Genomic DNA, 13,833 nt, shown 5'->3' with positions numbered 1-13,833 from the left:
GTATGGGGACGACCCTGGAAACTGATTATGAATGTTAAAGGTTAACGGGTAGCGGAACCCCTATGGACCCCCACGGATACTAGTAGGCTGGTAAAGGAGAAAAAAAGATATGTTGTACAATGATTGAATTACAAGAGGCGTGATAAGTGTTATGTTTTACAGCTTAGATTATTCAATGATTATGATAATGTTATTGTTTTTCTCATATTGTTTTCATAAATTCCACCAAGGTAAGTGGATGGTAAAAGTTTTATTATTGATAAAAGGTTTTGTTGTAAATTATGCTCCATTGGTCTTTTTGTGGTTTTCTACCCACCTTTATCTCCGTGACGGTGAGATATCGTGATGTTCTTACTGGGCTAGTGTAGCTCACTCCTTAATTAACCATTTCAGATCAGGAAGACATGGTTCCCGAGCCCGTTCCGCAGGAGGACGACGAAGGGGATGCCTAGAGACTCTGTAGTCATACGCATAGTTTATTTTCGAGTTTTCTTTCTTAGTTAGTTTAACCTTTTATATTTTAAGTACGTTTGTTTGGTTTTTCGTGTAAGGGATGTTAACTGAAATTTTGATCTCGCTTCCGCATTCGATATATTTAAATACTCATTTCATTTTAATATTTCCGGGGCTGTTACATTTAAAATAAATTTCAATAATTATTTTTAAAAATTATGATAAGTGATTTTTTTTTTGAGATATAGAAATTAATACATTAAGATAAAGTTATCTAATTAGTTAAAACTAGTTTTTCTTTTTTCATTACAATAAAACTACCTTCTACATAAGAATAATATACATAGTTACCATGTAACAAAACGTTTGTAATTGACTAAAGATTAAATTTTATTTTTATATTTAAAATTTTTAACATATAACTAATATATATTATTATATCAAATTTACTAGATTTAAAATTTTTAAAATTCTTATTTTAAGAAAAAAATAAAAAGATCTCATGCGAACAAGTTTGGTTTTATTAATACCTGCACCGGAACGGTAAAACAACCAAAAAATTACGCCCACATTTTTGTCATCTCAGAATGTTTTTAAAAAATATCATCCCAATAAATCAAATATCAATCTCTCTTCCTCTCTCTCTCCCCTCTGTCTCTCACCGTCTGGACCTCTTTCTTGTCCACTTTCTCTCTCTCTCTCTCCCTCAAACAAGAACTATCCGCGTTTAGGGTTTTTATTCTCTTCATTCTTTTCTCAGAGATCTGCGTTTCTGCTGCCTTTTCTTCTTCCTTTTTCCCCCCCATCAAATCTCTTGCTCTTATCGATTTTCTTTCAGTTTCTTGTGATAATCTTTCTTCTTTTGTGTCACCTAGATCGAAAGGCAGGTTCTTGATCTCTCTTTCAAATTTGTTATGAGTCCAAGATTCTCATGTTATTACAGGGTTTTTGAAAAGATAGGGTTTCGATTTCGGAACCTAATTCTTGGTTCTTTTCTTTAATCGAGAGCTTTTATTTTTCTCGTTTATTTTATCGCTTTCTTCTTTGGGGTGTGCCAGAATGGTGAGGTCAGAGGGTTTGACTGCTACTCCGCCGCCGGCGAAGCAGTTGGGAGTAACGAAGCCGATATCGACTGCGGGTCCGACGGAGGCTGATTTGCTGAGAAGCCGCGATTTAGAGAAGGTTTGTATATTAAATTATTTGATACTCAAATTTAGCAGAAGCATTTATGGACATTCTTGTGTTTTTCTTGTTTTGAAATTTTGCAAATTTGGTTGTCGAATGTTTCAGTTTTTAGTTGATGTTGGACTTTATGAGAGCAAAGAAGAATCTACTAAGAGAAAAGAGGTTTTGGGTCGAATTGGGCAGGTAAATTTCTGGGTTTGCTATATGGGACCTTATAATTTACAGAGGAGTTCATGCTTATTTGTCAGTTTGAGTCGTTTTTAAGTTAATCAATGCTGTTGTTTTGCACGATGTAAAGCATGTTTTGCCATCTAGCATAGGCATATGCTTCTTGATATGGGGGACACTTATTTGACATTTTTTAAATTTTCTGAAGTGCGTGACAACATAGATCAATGTTTCAGAATTTGGTTCGGATCAGGATTAGTGAAATTTGTATTATTCTTTACAGTCTTATAATGTCTAGAAACTGTATTTTTTTACTACAGTTCAGTACACATACGATGAGATGTTTCTGGGTATCCCTTTTCCGAAATAAATAAGGGTTATAGATTTTATCTGCATTGCTATATTTTTATGCTCAGAATACATAAACCATAATGTGTCTTGAAAAGTCCAGGTTTTTAAGGCTTTTTGTTAGAGTTAAATATTATAGGATGTGATACAAATTGAAAACTAGGCATTTGTTGTGATTTTGATTTGGGATTGGGAGTGGAATTCGATGTGGGGAAACTGCTTCCCCCTAGTTCATGGACGATTTGAAATTAAAGAAATTCTATGCTGAAATTATGACGATGGTCAGGCTTTTGGTGCAGTTGAGTTTTTGTATATTTTTGTTCATCTACTTGATCCGTTGCCAGCAAATGATGTTTCAGAGGAGCTTGTTATTAGATGAATGGTTGGTTATGACCTTGCAAATTGTTCTTTCTTTGAGCATGTAAATAAAACATTTTTTTTGTGTTCAAGAACTTTTATAGTATTAACAATTTTTAGGGTTGAAGATTGTGGTGTTTAGAAAAATGTCTTGATGTTCTTCTTTTTGCTTGGATTTGTCTTTGATATATCTTGCTTTTTCTTAGATTGTAAAAGACTGGGTGAAGCAGCTTACTCGACTGAGGGGGTACACAGAGCAGATGGTGGAGGATGCAAATGCTATCATTTTTACATTTGGTTCTTATCGACTTGGGGTAACTAAACTGATGTTTGCTTTTACTCTTAACTAGACATTGTCTGCCTTTTCATCTCGCCTGTGTCTTACATGTCTCGTGGTTGTTTCTTTGATTTCTTTATTTTATTGTATTATCATTGGGAAATCAAGCTTAAATTTACGTTTCTCAGGTTCATGGTCCTGGGGCTGACATAGATACTTTATGCATTGGACCATCATATGTGAATCGGGAGGTGAGTGCTGAATTCATGTTAACATATTTGGATTTCCTGTGAATGTGAGGTCTTAAATTTATTATGTTTTTTGTGCACTATCAACAGGAAGACTTTTTCTTTGTATTGCATAACATCCTGGCAGAAATGGAAGAAGTTACAGAACTACAACCAGTTCCCGATGCTCACGTCCCTGTTATGAAATTTAAGTTTGATGGAATATCCGTTGATCTTCTTTATGCAAGTATCTCCCATTTGGTGGTACCTGAAGTAAGTGCATATTGTCTTTTCTTCTTAATTGTTATATGAGCAATTATATTTAAAATGTAGATTATACAATGCATCTCTAGTGACAACAGTTCTTTCAAAATAATGTCCGAACCTTTTGTGAAGTCAAAGTAAGAGCTTATGCAGATGAGGTTTTGAAATTCTCTCCCGTTCTCTTCCTCATCTTATTTATTTTGTCTTCGATACATTAGTAAGTGTTTATTGAGACAAGCCTGGTAAGGAATGTCTAATTCATAAAATAAAATTGTGAAAATTATCCATGATCTGAGAGTCTTGTAGCTATGAATTTGCTCTTACAAGTGTTAATTCCTTTCTCTGTCTCTTTCATCCTTCCTTCTGGCTTTGACCGTCTCCCTGCTTCTTTTATGTTTATGGTCTGCTTGCTTATCAAGATGGTATGGTGATTGGTAAAGGATATATTGTGTTCTAACTGAATGGTGTAAGTTGATAGGTGCTAATTTCTTCAACAGGACTTGGACATATCTGATGTGACTTTGCTGTACAATGTTGATGAGCCAACTGTTCGAAGTCTTAACGGTTGCAGGGTTGCAGATCAGATTCTTAAGCTTGTTCCAAATGTTGAGGTGAAATATTTCTCATTGAATAGTTTATTTTGGTGTTTGTTTGGTTTACCGTTTCCTTTGATCTCCTTTTAGATACTTATTAACTGTTAGTGTTTTCCCTCATCAAATGAATCTAAAATCTGTTGTTAATTGTAGCATTTTCGCATGACACTTAGATGTTTAAAGTTTTGGGCAAGACGGCGTGGTGTTTATTCCAATGTGAGTCCTTTCCTCTGGTTGTACTTGTAATGATTGATGTGTTCTTTTATCATTCTCTTTCACACTTTCTTTTGCATGATTAGGTGACTGGATTTCTTGGTGGTGTAAATTGGGCCCTTCTTGTAGCTCGGGTTTGCCAGCTTTATCCCAATGCGGTTCCCAGTATGCTCGTGTCAAGATTTTTTAGGGTTTATACACAATGGCGTTGGCCTAATCCTGTTATGCTATGTGCAATTGAAGAGGATGAACTTGGATTTTCTGTCTGGGATCCTCGTAAAAATCCTCGTGATAGGAATCATGTTATGCCTATCATAACCCCAGCCTACCCATGTATGAATTCTAGCTACAATGTGTCAACGAGTACCCTTCGTGTTATGATGGAGCAATTCCAATATGCAAACCGGATATGCGAGGTAAACAAAGAAGATCTTACCTCTTTTTGGTATTCTGTGGTTGACACTGATCCTTAACTCTTCTATTTCTAAACTCAGGAGATAGAGCTGAATAAGGTCCAGTGGAGTTCTCTGTTTGAACCGTACTTGTTCTTCGAAAGCTACAAAAATTATCTGCAGGTTGACATAGTTGCCGCTGATGGTGATGATTTACGTGCTTGGAAGGGCTGGGTTGAATCGAGGTTGAGGCAGCTTACTTTGATGGTAATATTTACTTGTCTTGCGGAACTATACTTTAAAAAGAGATATCATACTGAAGTTAGTTTTTCTATGAATTTCAGATATTCTTGGAAAGACGATGAACTACCAATATAATGTTTATCTCATTTTCACAGAGCCTTTTACAATTTTTCATTTGTAGATTGAGCGTGACACATATGGGAAGTTGCAGTGCCATCCTTATCCTCATGAATATGAAGATTCATCCAAACCATGTGCACACTGTGCTTTCTTTATGGGCTTGCAGAGAAAACAAGGGGAAGTGATTCAGGAAGGCCAGCAGTTTGATATACGAGGGACAGTTGATGAATTTAGGCATTCAATAAATATGTACATGTTTTGGAAGCCAGGGATGGAAATCTATGTTTCTCATGTTCGTAGAAAGCAGATTCCTGCATATGTGTTCCCTGATGGTTACAAACGAACTCGTCACTCGAGGCCATCAACACTTCAGCAGTCTGATAAACCATCTCCTGGAGGTAGTGATGCATGTGGAGCAGGGTCTGGTGGAGGATATCTTAAGAGGAAAAAGGATCTTGATGAGGTAGATATTAAGCAGGATATGTCAGTGAAACGGCAATCTATCAGTCCTCAAAAGCAAGATATGTTTTCTCCTGATGTCATTAGTGATAAGTTTAGTGGTTCTCCTCGGGCATGCCTGGCATCGGAACTACCGGGAAAGAATGAAGTTGCTGAAGTGAAGGAAACATGTCAGGTCAATGTTGACCAATTAGGTCTGTCATCAAGTAGCTGTGATGCTGGGCCTGGATCCAGTGGGCAGGAGTTGAGATGGACAGAGATTGATGAGAGTTCCCAGATCAAACAAGGTAAAACAGAAGCTCGATGTGCCTCAAGTTCCAGTGTTATCACATCCATTACAAGTGAGGTTGGTTCATGTGAGGATATTGGAAATGAATCAGGAGGTAGCAGTGAGGGGAATAATGGAAGTAGCATTGAAGTGAATAATAACCAGGAATCTTCTCCTGGTGACTTGTGTGATGCAGACTCTGAACCCTTTCTGAAGAAAAATGGGCATATGCACAGCGGTGGAATATTGCAGGAGTCAGAGGTTTTGGATATAAGTTAACTTTTTCCTTTTCTAATATCTTTACATAATTTTGTTTTAAATGCTACTATTTCATGTTAGCATTGAATTGTTAGTAACTGCTTATGCATATTCTCCAGTCCAACTTGTAGATTGTAAGGAAAGGTGGAATTCACAAGGTTTTACATAATGCTGTGACTTTGATTTTATCACTGGGTTTATAATCTTAAGTTGGGCTGTTGAGAATATGGACTAGGTTGCTTATGTTTGAGCACGAGTTACTTGTAAATTTGAATAGTTGGTAATATGTTGCATTTCCTCGTACCTATAAGTTTACTTAATCTCTTTTGTTTCTTTTTTCTCTTTTTCTGTTTTTTTTTTAAATTTTCAATGATGAAGATGAATGGTGCTCTTGGCATGCGACTTGAATCTGTTGATGGAATTGATTGGCAGGTGTGCAGAAACCAGGGCTAAGGCATGTTTTTTTAAGTTTGTAAATGATCATTTCTCATAAGTTTTAGGGAAAAATTATTCTTCATACCAGTGTGTCTGTCTCCTGTTTTTTTTTTTTTGGTGTTAGGTTGGGCTGACCTGACAGATGAGTGATTGGAAATTGGATCAGTAGAAATCCAACGTGGAAAAGCATGTTGGCTCAGAAGTGAGAGACAGAAAGCCAGCAGTTCTGGTAAGTATTGTTTCAATTGCTGGCTTTCATTTCTTACATTTTTTCAGGCATGTTATGTGCTGCTGCAAATGGAAAGCAAAAGGTGGAACTTGGAAGCTTTTGTAGTCTGACAAGCTTTGTACAGCTTTTTTAATATTTGAAGTTTGCATCTGAGATACAAGGGAAAAAATGTAAAAAAGAAGAAAACAACCTGAAGGAGTTCTATCCACCAGCATGTATAAATTCATGCTAACGGAAATTTTAATGTTGACACTCCTTAGAAGACGAGGCTGATCTGATTAGGTTGGCACTGTTTTCGTTATCTGGTGGTATGCTGTTTTGCAGACTGCAGTTCTCACAATAGGTCGGTCTTGTGTGAAACTGCAGTCCTATTCGTTTTGGAAATGGGTAGTGTTGGTTCATGAAAACTTTTGGGATTCTGGTTGTGCAAAGGGTAAAGATATCAAGTGAGGGTTCATTTCCTGCCTTCTGTATCATTCTGTCATGTAATGTAATACAATATTAGTTTAGGATCTTAATCTTTGCCCGTTTATGTTAGTAGTGTCTCATTTCTATTGCCTTTTTGGCATGTTTATTAAATTGTTCGGAATTGATGGTCATTGGTATATTGCCTAGCATTTTCTGTAAAATTGCATGACAAGTATTCTTTGTTGTGATATTTTTATATAAGTAGATGTTGAAATTGCAGGCTGATATTTGCTGTTTCATGATGAACCCTGTATTGATGGTTTTGTTTCTGTCTCTACATGTCCTTGTCGCCTTCAGCTGACAAACTAATTAGGATGTGGATTATGTATTCCTTATAGAAAGTAAATTCACGATTCTAAAACAGTATTTGGATACCATGAAGTTAGTTGGTACTTTCTTGTCTCCTGTTTGGTAGCTAACAAAAATTGTGAAATTAAATGGAAAATGATTTGTAAAATTACTGAGAAATGCGGCAATTGGGTGGCCACTTGTTCTAACCAATGCCTGATTATCCCCCCAGTTGATTTATTACTCACTGCCAATGTTATAGTTGACGGCTTGTGTATGACGAGTCATCTCGCTTTTAGTAAATATGCTGACTAGCTGCTTCCAGCTCCTCGGGATACCAAACGTACTGGGACTCTTTTGCTTCCACATTCTGGGTATAATCTAACAATTCTGCAGACAATAATAGACTTTATCTGTTGACGTTACACAGGGAAGTAGTGACTTGGATTCTTCTTATTGAAAATAGTTTATCATGTACTTGGTAACAACTACATCCTTTGAGCAAAAACTCAAATTTAACGACTTGGTTATTTTGACTTGATAAGGAAATTATTTTGAAAGATATGTTTTCACCAGAAATGCGAAGTATAATTTCAGGTACTGCTAAATGGAAGATACTTGCATAAAGAAGATCAATGGATATTCCATCAAACATTACGGGGTTGTGAGCATCGGGAACTGGTTATTGTTATGTAACTTCGGGCGCAGTCATATATCGATGAAAAAATTCACCTAAATAGAAAATGAGATGTGTATTTTGGAGTTTCAAGATGAGCAAAGAGAACAAACCTCAGTCTATGTTTGCTTTTTCACATCTTTGAAAGTTCGGTGGAAGCTCAGAAAAAAAAAAAATTGATATTTTTGAAGGATCCACAAATGCCATGAAAAAGTAGTGCATTGTGTTATGTAGCACAAAAAACATAGTATAAAAATGTATCATACATTTATGAAAAATATTCCATCAGCATATGCCTAAAATTTATCAAATACAGGCTTTTTCAAGCTGCCTGCTATAATGGAAAATAAAAATGTAATTAAAAGTTCTATATATTTTGAAAGACAACATTTGAAAGTTTGTTTCTCTTGCTTTTTTTCCTCTTCTAATGGCTATTAAGCTGTTGAACTTATGAGCTTGTTTAATATTATAGTATAAACAAATATACATATTTTTTTTTAAATAAATAAATCGTCAAAGTATTTAACTAATATGAGTTTATAAGCTATACTTGTTTTAAGTATTAAGAAAAATATTTGTTATAAATTTTATCAATCGTACAAATATATTAAATATTTTATTAAATTATTAAAATCACGAAATAATAAGTTTAATATTTTAATGTATAAAATAAATAAATATTCAAAATTAATATACTTTATTGATAATTTAAAAAAAAAAAAAATTAGTGCTAGCAATTTTATTTTTTATTTTTGAAAAAAAAGGTCTTGGGGCCATCTGCCTATTGTTGAAAGGGTATATATATATACTTATACAAAATGGAAGAAACAAGAAAATCAACTTAGCTTGGTAAAACAAATCCCTAGTAAAATAACAAATGGAAGATAAAACAGATTAACTAATCCAAACACATAATGTAAAATGGTCAAAAAGTGAGAAAGTTATTGAAATTTAAATACATATTATTTATTAAAAGTATAACTATACATGCTCTATAAATAATTTATAAACTTTTCTAAATACTCTTTAATCTCACTTTTAAAACTAAATAGTTATAAAATAGAAAGTAGCCAATTGTGTGGTGTGACAAAATTTTCGTACTTAGAGATAAATAATAAACAAAATAACTATAATAGTAAGGAGACTTCCACTTACAATTGCAATAGAGATATAAATTACAAAAAAACAAATTTAAAAATTTAATTTTTAACTCATAATTTTCCTTTATTGCAATTTCATTCACAAAATTTCTTAGTTAACATATTTTTTTATTCAAAAAATATCATTTAGAGTTAAAGAGTAGATACCCTAGAAAACTAAGCACTAATTCTTTCAATGAGCTCCTTTTGCAAGCAAAAATTATAAATCGTGTGCGAATATCATATAAAAGATACTTTTTTTTATATCAAAATAAACAAATTGTGTTTGATCAACTGACTATCTGCTTAGTCTTAGCTTATTGGTTGACAAAGAAATACCATAGCAACTAAATAAAACAAAAAAAAAAAAAAGTATGTTCTTACAACATATAAACTCAAGTTACGCCATAAAAATCTCTATGTAATCTTTAGCAAGCATGCGATTTTGTGCTACTCCAGCACTACATGTCAAGGCAGTCTCTTCTGCAATCTTCATCCAAGTTAAAAGAGTAAAATGGAGGATAAGTTAAATCAATTGCTTTTGTTTTTGAATTGCAATTTGTTTCAAAAACTCCAAAAACTTGTTCTCTATACTGGATACATATTGTTTTGATGTATAACTAGTTATTCGATTCTAAATTTACCAGTATTATATCCATCTTTTGTGCAATTGAAAGTTCATTTTTTTTTTGTTTAAAGTTTTTGCTTGGCACTAAAAAATGATTTTGACCTTATCTTGAGGAACGAAGTCATCGTCATTTAATGTTTAGTTCGGGTGGTAATATTAAAATCTGAAGGCTTTAAGAAATAACAAAAATTTTCCTAAGAAAGAAAGAAATGCAGACTCGTGGCAACTGACTGAGAAAGTCTTTTCTTCTGTCCCTGTTTCTACTGGTGCATACATGTCAATCACAGATGGAAGGAAGCTATACAAAAATGGAAAGACAGAAACAATCGTTGGGATGTTCAAACCATTCCCATTTCATAGCCTCTCCCGTCTCATTCTCACATTTACCAAATCTTTGTTATCAGAAAAATATACTCTTACTGATTATTTCCTTTTTCAGAAATCTCTCTCTGATTCTAAAAATAGTTTTCCTTTTCATCAAGATCAACACCACCAATTCCTGCTAACTTCCTTTTGTCCTTTTCCATTCATCAAAGCTATTTTCTCTCAAATCCCACATTTACTTTACTATCACAGAGACAGATCTTTATATTTTATTTTGTTGGTTTATTATTATTATTATTATCATCATTTGACAACCCAAAACTAATTCATTGTCCGTGCATCAAAATCTTTAGGAGAATAATTATAAAGAACATATATTATTTAGAAGATTAGGATTCATTCTCATACCATCAACGACAAAACTTTGCAAAAGTTAGACCACCCAAGAAAGCTTCTTCCTTTGAAGTTTTTGGTCCACAATGGGGAAGGTGGCAGTGGGGGCAGCGTTGGTTTGTGCAGCTGTGGCGACGGCCGGGGTGGCCTATGTCGTGCATCGGCAAATGGGGAGGTCGGCCAGGTGGGCCAAGGCAATGGCCATAGTTAAGGAGTTAGAGGAGAAATGTGGGACCCCAACTGCGAAACTGAAGCAGGTGGCTGATGCCATGGCTGTCGAGATGCATGCAGGGCTTGCCTCTGAAGGTGGCAACAAGCTCAAGATGGTCATCAGCTATGTGGACAAACTGCCTACTGGGTATTATGATCTTTGCTTTATTACTGGGTATTATAATCTTTGCTTTATCTATCTGGGTATATGAATAAACTAATTTGGGTTCCTTAAATATATTGGATTTGTACTGTGCAAATAAATTTATGTATCTCTTTCCTGTGGATGCTCCATACTCATTTGTACATATGCATGATTGCTTCATTTTGATTAAATTGTATGTGTGTGCTTGTTATATATAGTGTCAAGGTATCTGCGTGGGCACGTGGAGCGGTTGTGATTCACTGTGATTTTGCGTCTGTTTTTGACTGTTGAACATGTCTGCGTATTGCTGTCACTGAAAATCCATTTTGATTCAACTTTGGGAATCGATATTGAGTCAAGTGTGTTTCTGTTCTCAAACCTTTTATTTGATCGAAGAATGTTTCTTAGTTGTGAATCATTATGTATTTCTCCAAGCTCTTTATGCTGTGTGTAACCCTTCGCTTATGGTTTAAACAAATAACAAGCTTTTTAGAAAGGTATTTTTTAAAGGTTTTACTAGAAAGGTTGTTAGTTGATACGTGATCTGGCGTGAAGAAATTGGAATATAAATTGCTCAAACAGAACTTCATAACCCTTTTCTATCTGGAATTTCTCTTCAACCCTGTAAATAAATAAGAATGACTTCTATAGTTTTTCAAATCTGAATTTTGGTAGGTTGTTCTACTTTTGGTGAATGGGACGGCATGGTGAAAAATTTTACGCTTTGACCTGTCCAAATATAAGATGCTATAAATGGCTGAGAATTTCTCTCTCACAGTGTTTGGATAGAGGGGACTAGAAGGAGAAGAAAGGAAATGACTGGATGCCTTTTCAACACTTGTTTGGATAAAGTATAACAATTAGGAAAGAAGAGAGAGAGAGATGCAACATCCCTTGCTTTCCTTTATAACTTCGATTTTTCCACTTTTCCATATGGGAGGTGAAATTTTTTTAAAAAAATTTAGCAAAAAGTTTCTATTTAAATTTAACTACTTAAGTTATTATTTATTAATAAGGGCTGAAATAATGATTTATTATTTATACTTGTTAAAAATGATCTTTTAATTAATTTATATTTCATTACATACCACAACCTCGTATATAAGATTTTATTTGATGAAAAGAATAATAATAATTAATTACAAAAGATATAATTTTTTTATTTAACTTGATTTATTTACTCTCTAACACCTTTATTTATTTTTTCTTTTAACACGTTGACTTATTTTTTTTAATATCCTTTAATATCATAATTTTCTTCCTATTTGACACTTCTTTTTAAAATGGGGAATAAATATGTCCATTCATAACTTGTTAATAAGAGTTTAGAATGCTAGATTGCTTACACCTTTAGTAAACATGTTTATAAGTTAAGAAGTGGTGGACATATATGGCATGCATGTTAAACTGCTATCAAGTTTTTCTTTAATAAAATGTCTGTCAATATCAATGTATTTGTTTCGATCGTGTTGCACCAATAGTGAGCGATACTTATGGCTAGTTTGTTGTTACAATATAGGTGCACATAATTTTCTCAATTGATTTTAAGATCTTTCGAAATTCTTTTTGTTCACAGTAATTCTCATATGCCTTGTGTCATTGCTCTGTTTTCATACTTGATCTCGCAATTATTTTTTTTTCTTACTTCTCTAGGTGATTAGAATACCACTGAAAAGGTTCAATAGTTTGTAGTAGATCTTTTTTATACAACTGACCCGACATAATTTGCATCACTATAAGCTTGTAAGAGTAACTTCTCTTTCTTTTTTAACATAAGTATCGTAGTATGTTGTAGGTTGTTTATATGTATACTTTTCTTGTATTAGTATTAATTGACTTATAATCGTTATTATATAGGTGATGTGTGGTTTTGTGTGGGATAGATAGATTACTCTTGCAACTAAGTTTTGATACATTTTCTTATTTATAGACTTATCTTCCTCTACTATTTCTTGTTTTTGATAGGATCAATAAATGTGCTTGTAGTTTGTATTTTCACTTATCAATATCCTTAAACAGGTCATGAATGTATTTTGTGAAATAAAAAATTCAGATTTAAAATAGACAATTTCAATTCCTAAAAAATACTTCAGCTTGCCTAATTTCTTGATTTCGAATTCTTTTGTTAAACATTGTTTTAGTATTAGTTGTTTATTCTCATCATTTTCTGTTATGATAATATCATCGATGTATATTAGGAAAGTTGTAACTCTCTATGTTTTTGAATGTTTGATGAACATAGTGTAATCTCTTTAAGTTCACTTAAATCGCAGATCTTTCATCACCTTTATGGATCTGTCAAACCATGCCCTTGGTGATTGTTTGAGTCCATATAATACTATTTTTTTTATTTTACATACTTTATTTCCTCCTGCATCTCTGTCAAAACTTGGTGGAAGATTCATATAAACTTATTCTTCTAAATCTCTATGTAATAATATGGTTTTTACATCAAAGTTTCGTGATAGCTAGTTAAAATAGGCAACTAATGATAATAAAATTTATGCAGTGTTCATCTTAGCTATTGATACGAATGTTTTCTACTAGTCTATCTCATATATTTGAGTATAGTTTTTTGCCATCAATTTCGTTTTATACCTATCGATTATCCCATAAGCTTTATATTTGTTGAGAAAACCCATTTAGTTCTCATATATTTTTCTCCTTTAGGTAGATTCATCACTTCTTAAGTTTGATTTTTTTCAAGTGCATGCATTTCCATATTAATAATAATTTCTAATTTTTTACAGGATAATATCTCAAATACTATTTTATAGATATACTCATTACTTATGAGTAAAGTTTTGTGAATTAGTGTGTATTTATCAAATGATACGAATTATTAGATATAAAATAAAAGGTGTTTAGTGCATTCTCTTGTACTTTAACGAAGTACAATAGTTATATCATTATCAGAGGACTACATAGGTTTTCCGAGACTTACCTTAGTTCTAAGATCATTATTAGATTTTTTGACTAGTTTTGTATCAGTACTCGACATCTTCTTCCTTGTATTCACATGAAAAAAATATGGGGTTTGGTATGATCTTTTGAGAGGATGGATATTTAAGGT

The 13,833-nt window shown here is 33.4% G+C and overlaps 1 protein-coding gene across 7 annotated transcripts; it reads left to right on the top strand.

Annotated features, from left to right (window-relative positions):
* The first annotated feature begins 1,070 nt into the window (after positions 1 to 1,070).
* On the top strand, positions 1,071 to 7,088 carry LOC110818327 (nuclear poly(A) polymerase 4-like). Of its 7 annotated transcripts, none has more exons than XM_022047157.2 (13): positions 1,071 to 1,635; positions 1,744 to 1,821; positions 2,718 to 2,825; positions 2,977 to 3,039; positions 3,127 to 3,288; positions 3,777 to 3,890; positions 4,026 to 4,088; positions 4,172 to 4,501; positions 4,580 to 4,744; positions 4,902 to 5,586; positions 5,680 to 5,828; positions 6,204 to 6,279; positions 6,385 to 7,088. In XM_022047157.2, the coding sequence occupies exons 1-12, from the start codon at positions 1,513 to 1,515 to the stop codon at positions 6,276 to 6,278; spliced, it is 2,115 nt and encodes a 704-aa protein (XP_021902849.1). In that variant the 5' UTR covers positions 1,071 to 1,512; the 3' UTR covers position 6,279; positions 6,385 to 7,088. The 7 variants fall into 7 exon arrangements, with proteins under 7 accessions (XP_021902849.1, XP_021902850.1, XP_021902845.1 ...); XM_022047158.2 differs by having other exon boundaries at positions 5,680 to 5,841; positions 6,204 to 6,257; XM_022047153.2 differs by having other exon boundaries at positions 1,072 to 1,336; positions 1,512 to 1,635; positions 4,902 to 5,828.
* Positions 7,089 to 13,833: the final 6,745 nt, after the last annotated feature.

Source organism: Carica papaya, chromosome 4 (genome assembly GCF_054855325.1).
Source record: "Carica papaya isolate Zhongbai chromosome 4, ASM5485532v1, whole genome shotgun sequence".
Lineage (NCBI taxonomy): Eukaryota > Viridiplantae > Streptophyta > Magnoliopsida > Brassicales > Caricaceae > Carica > Carica papaya.
Note: the sequence above shows the minus strand (reverse complement) of the source record. Positions and strands in the feature narration are given on the sequence as shown.

Bases quoted from the DNA above. Each gene is read 5' to 3' on its own strand.
- LOC110818327 (XM_022047153.2), top strand. From the start codon at position 1,513: ATGGTGAGGTCAGAGGGTTTGACTGCTACTCCGCCGCCGGCGAAGCAG. The intron at 1,636-1,743 runs GTTTGTATATTA...CGAATGTTTCAG, and splicing joins GAAGCCGCGATTTAGAGAAG to TTTTTAGTTGATGTTGGACT. The intron at 5,829-6,203 runs GTTTTGGATATA...TCAATGATGAAG, and splicing joins GAATATTGCAGGAGTCAGAG to ATGAATGGTGCTCTTGGCAT.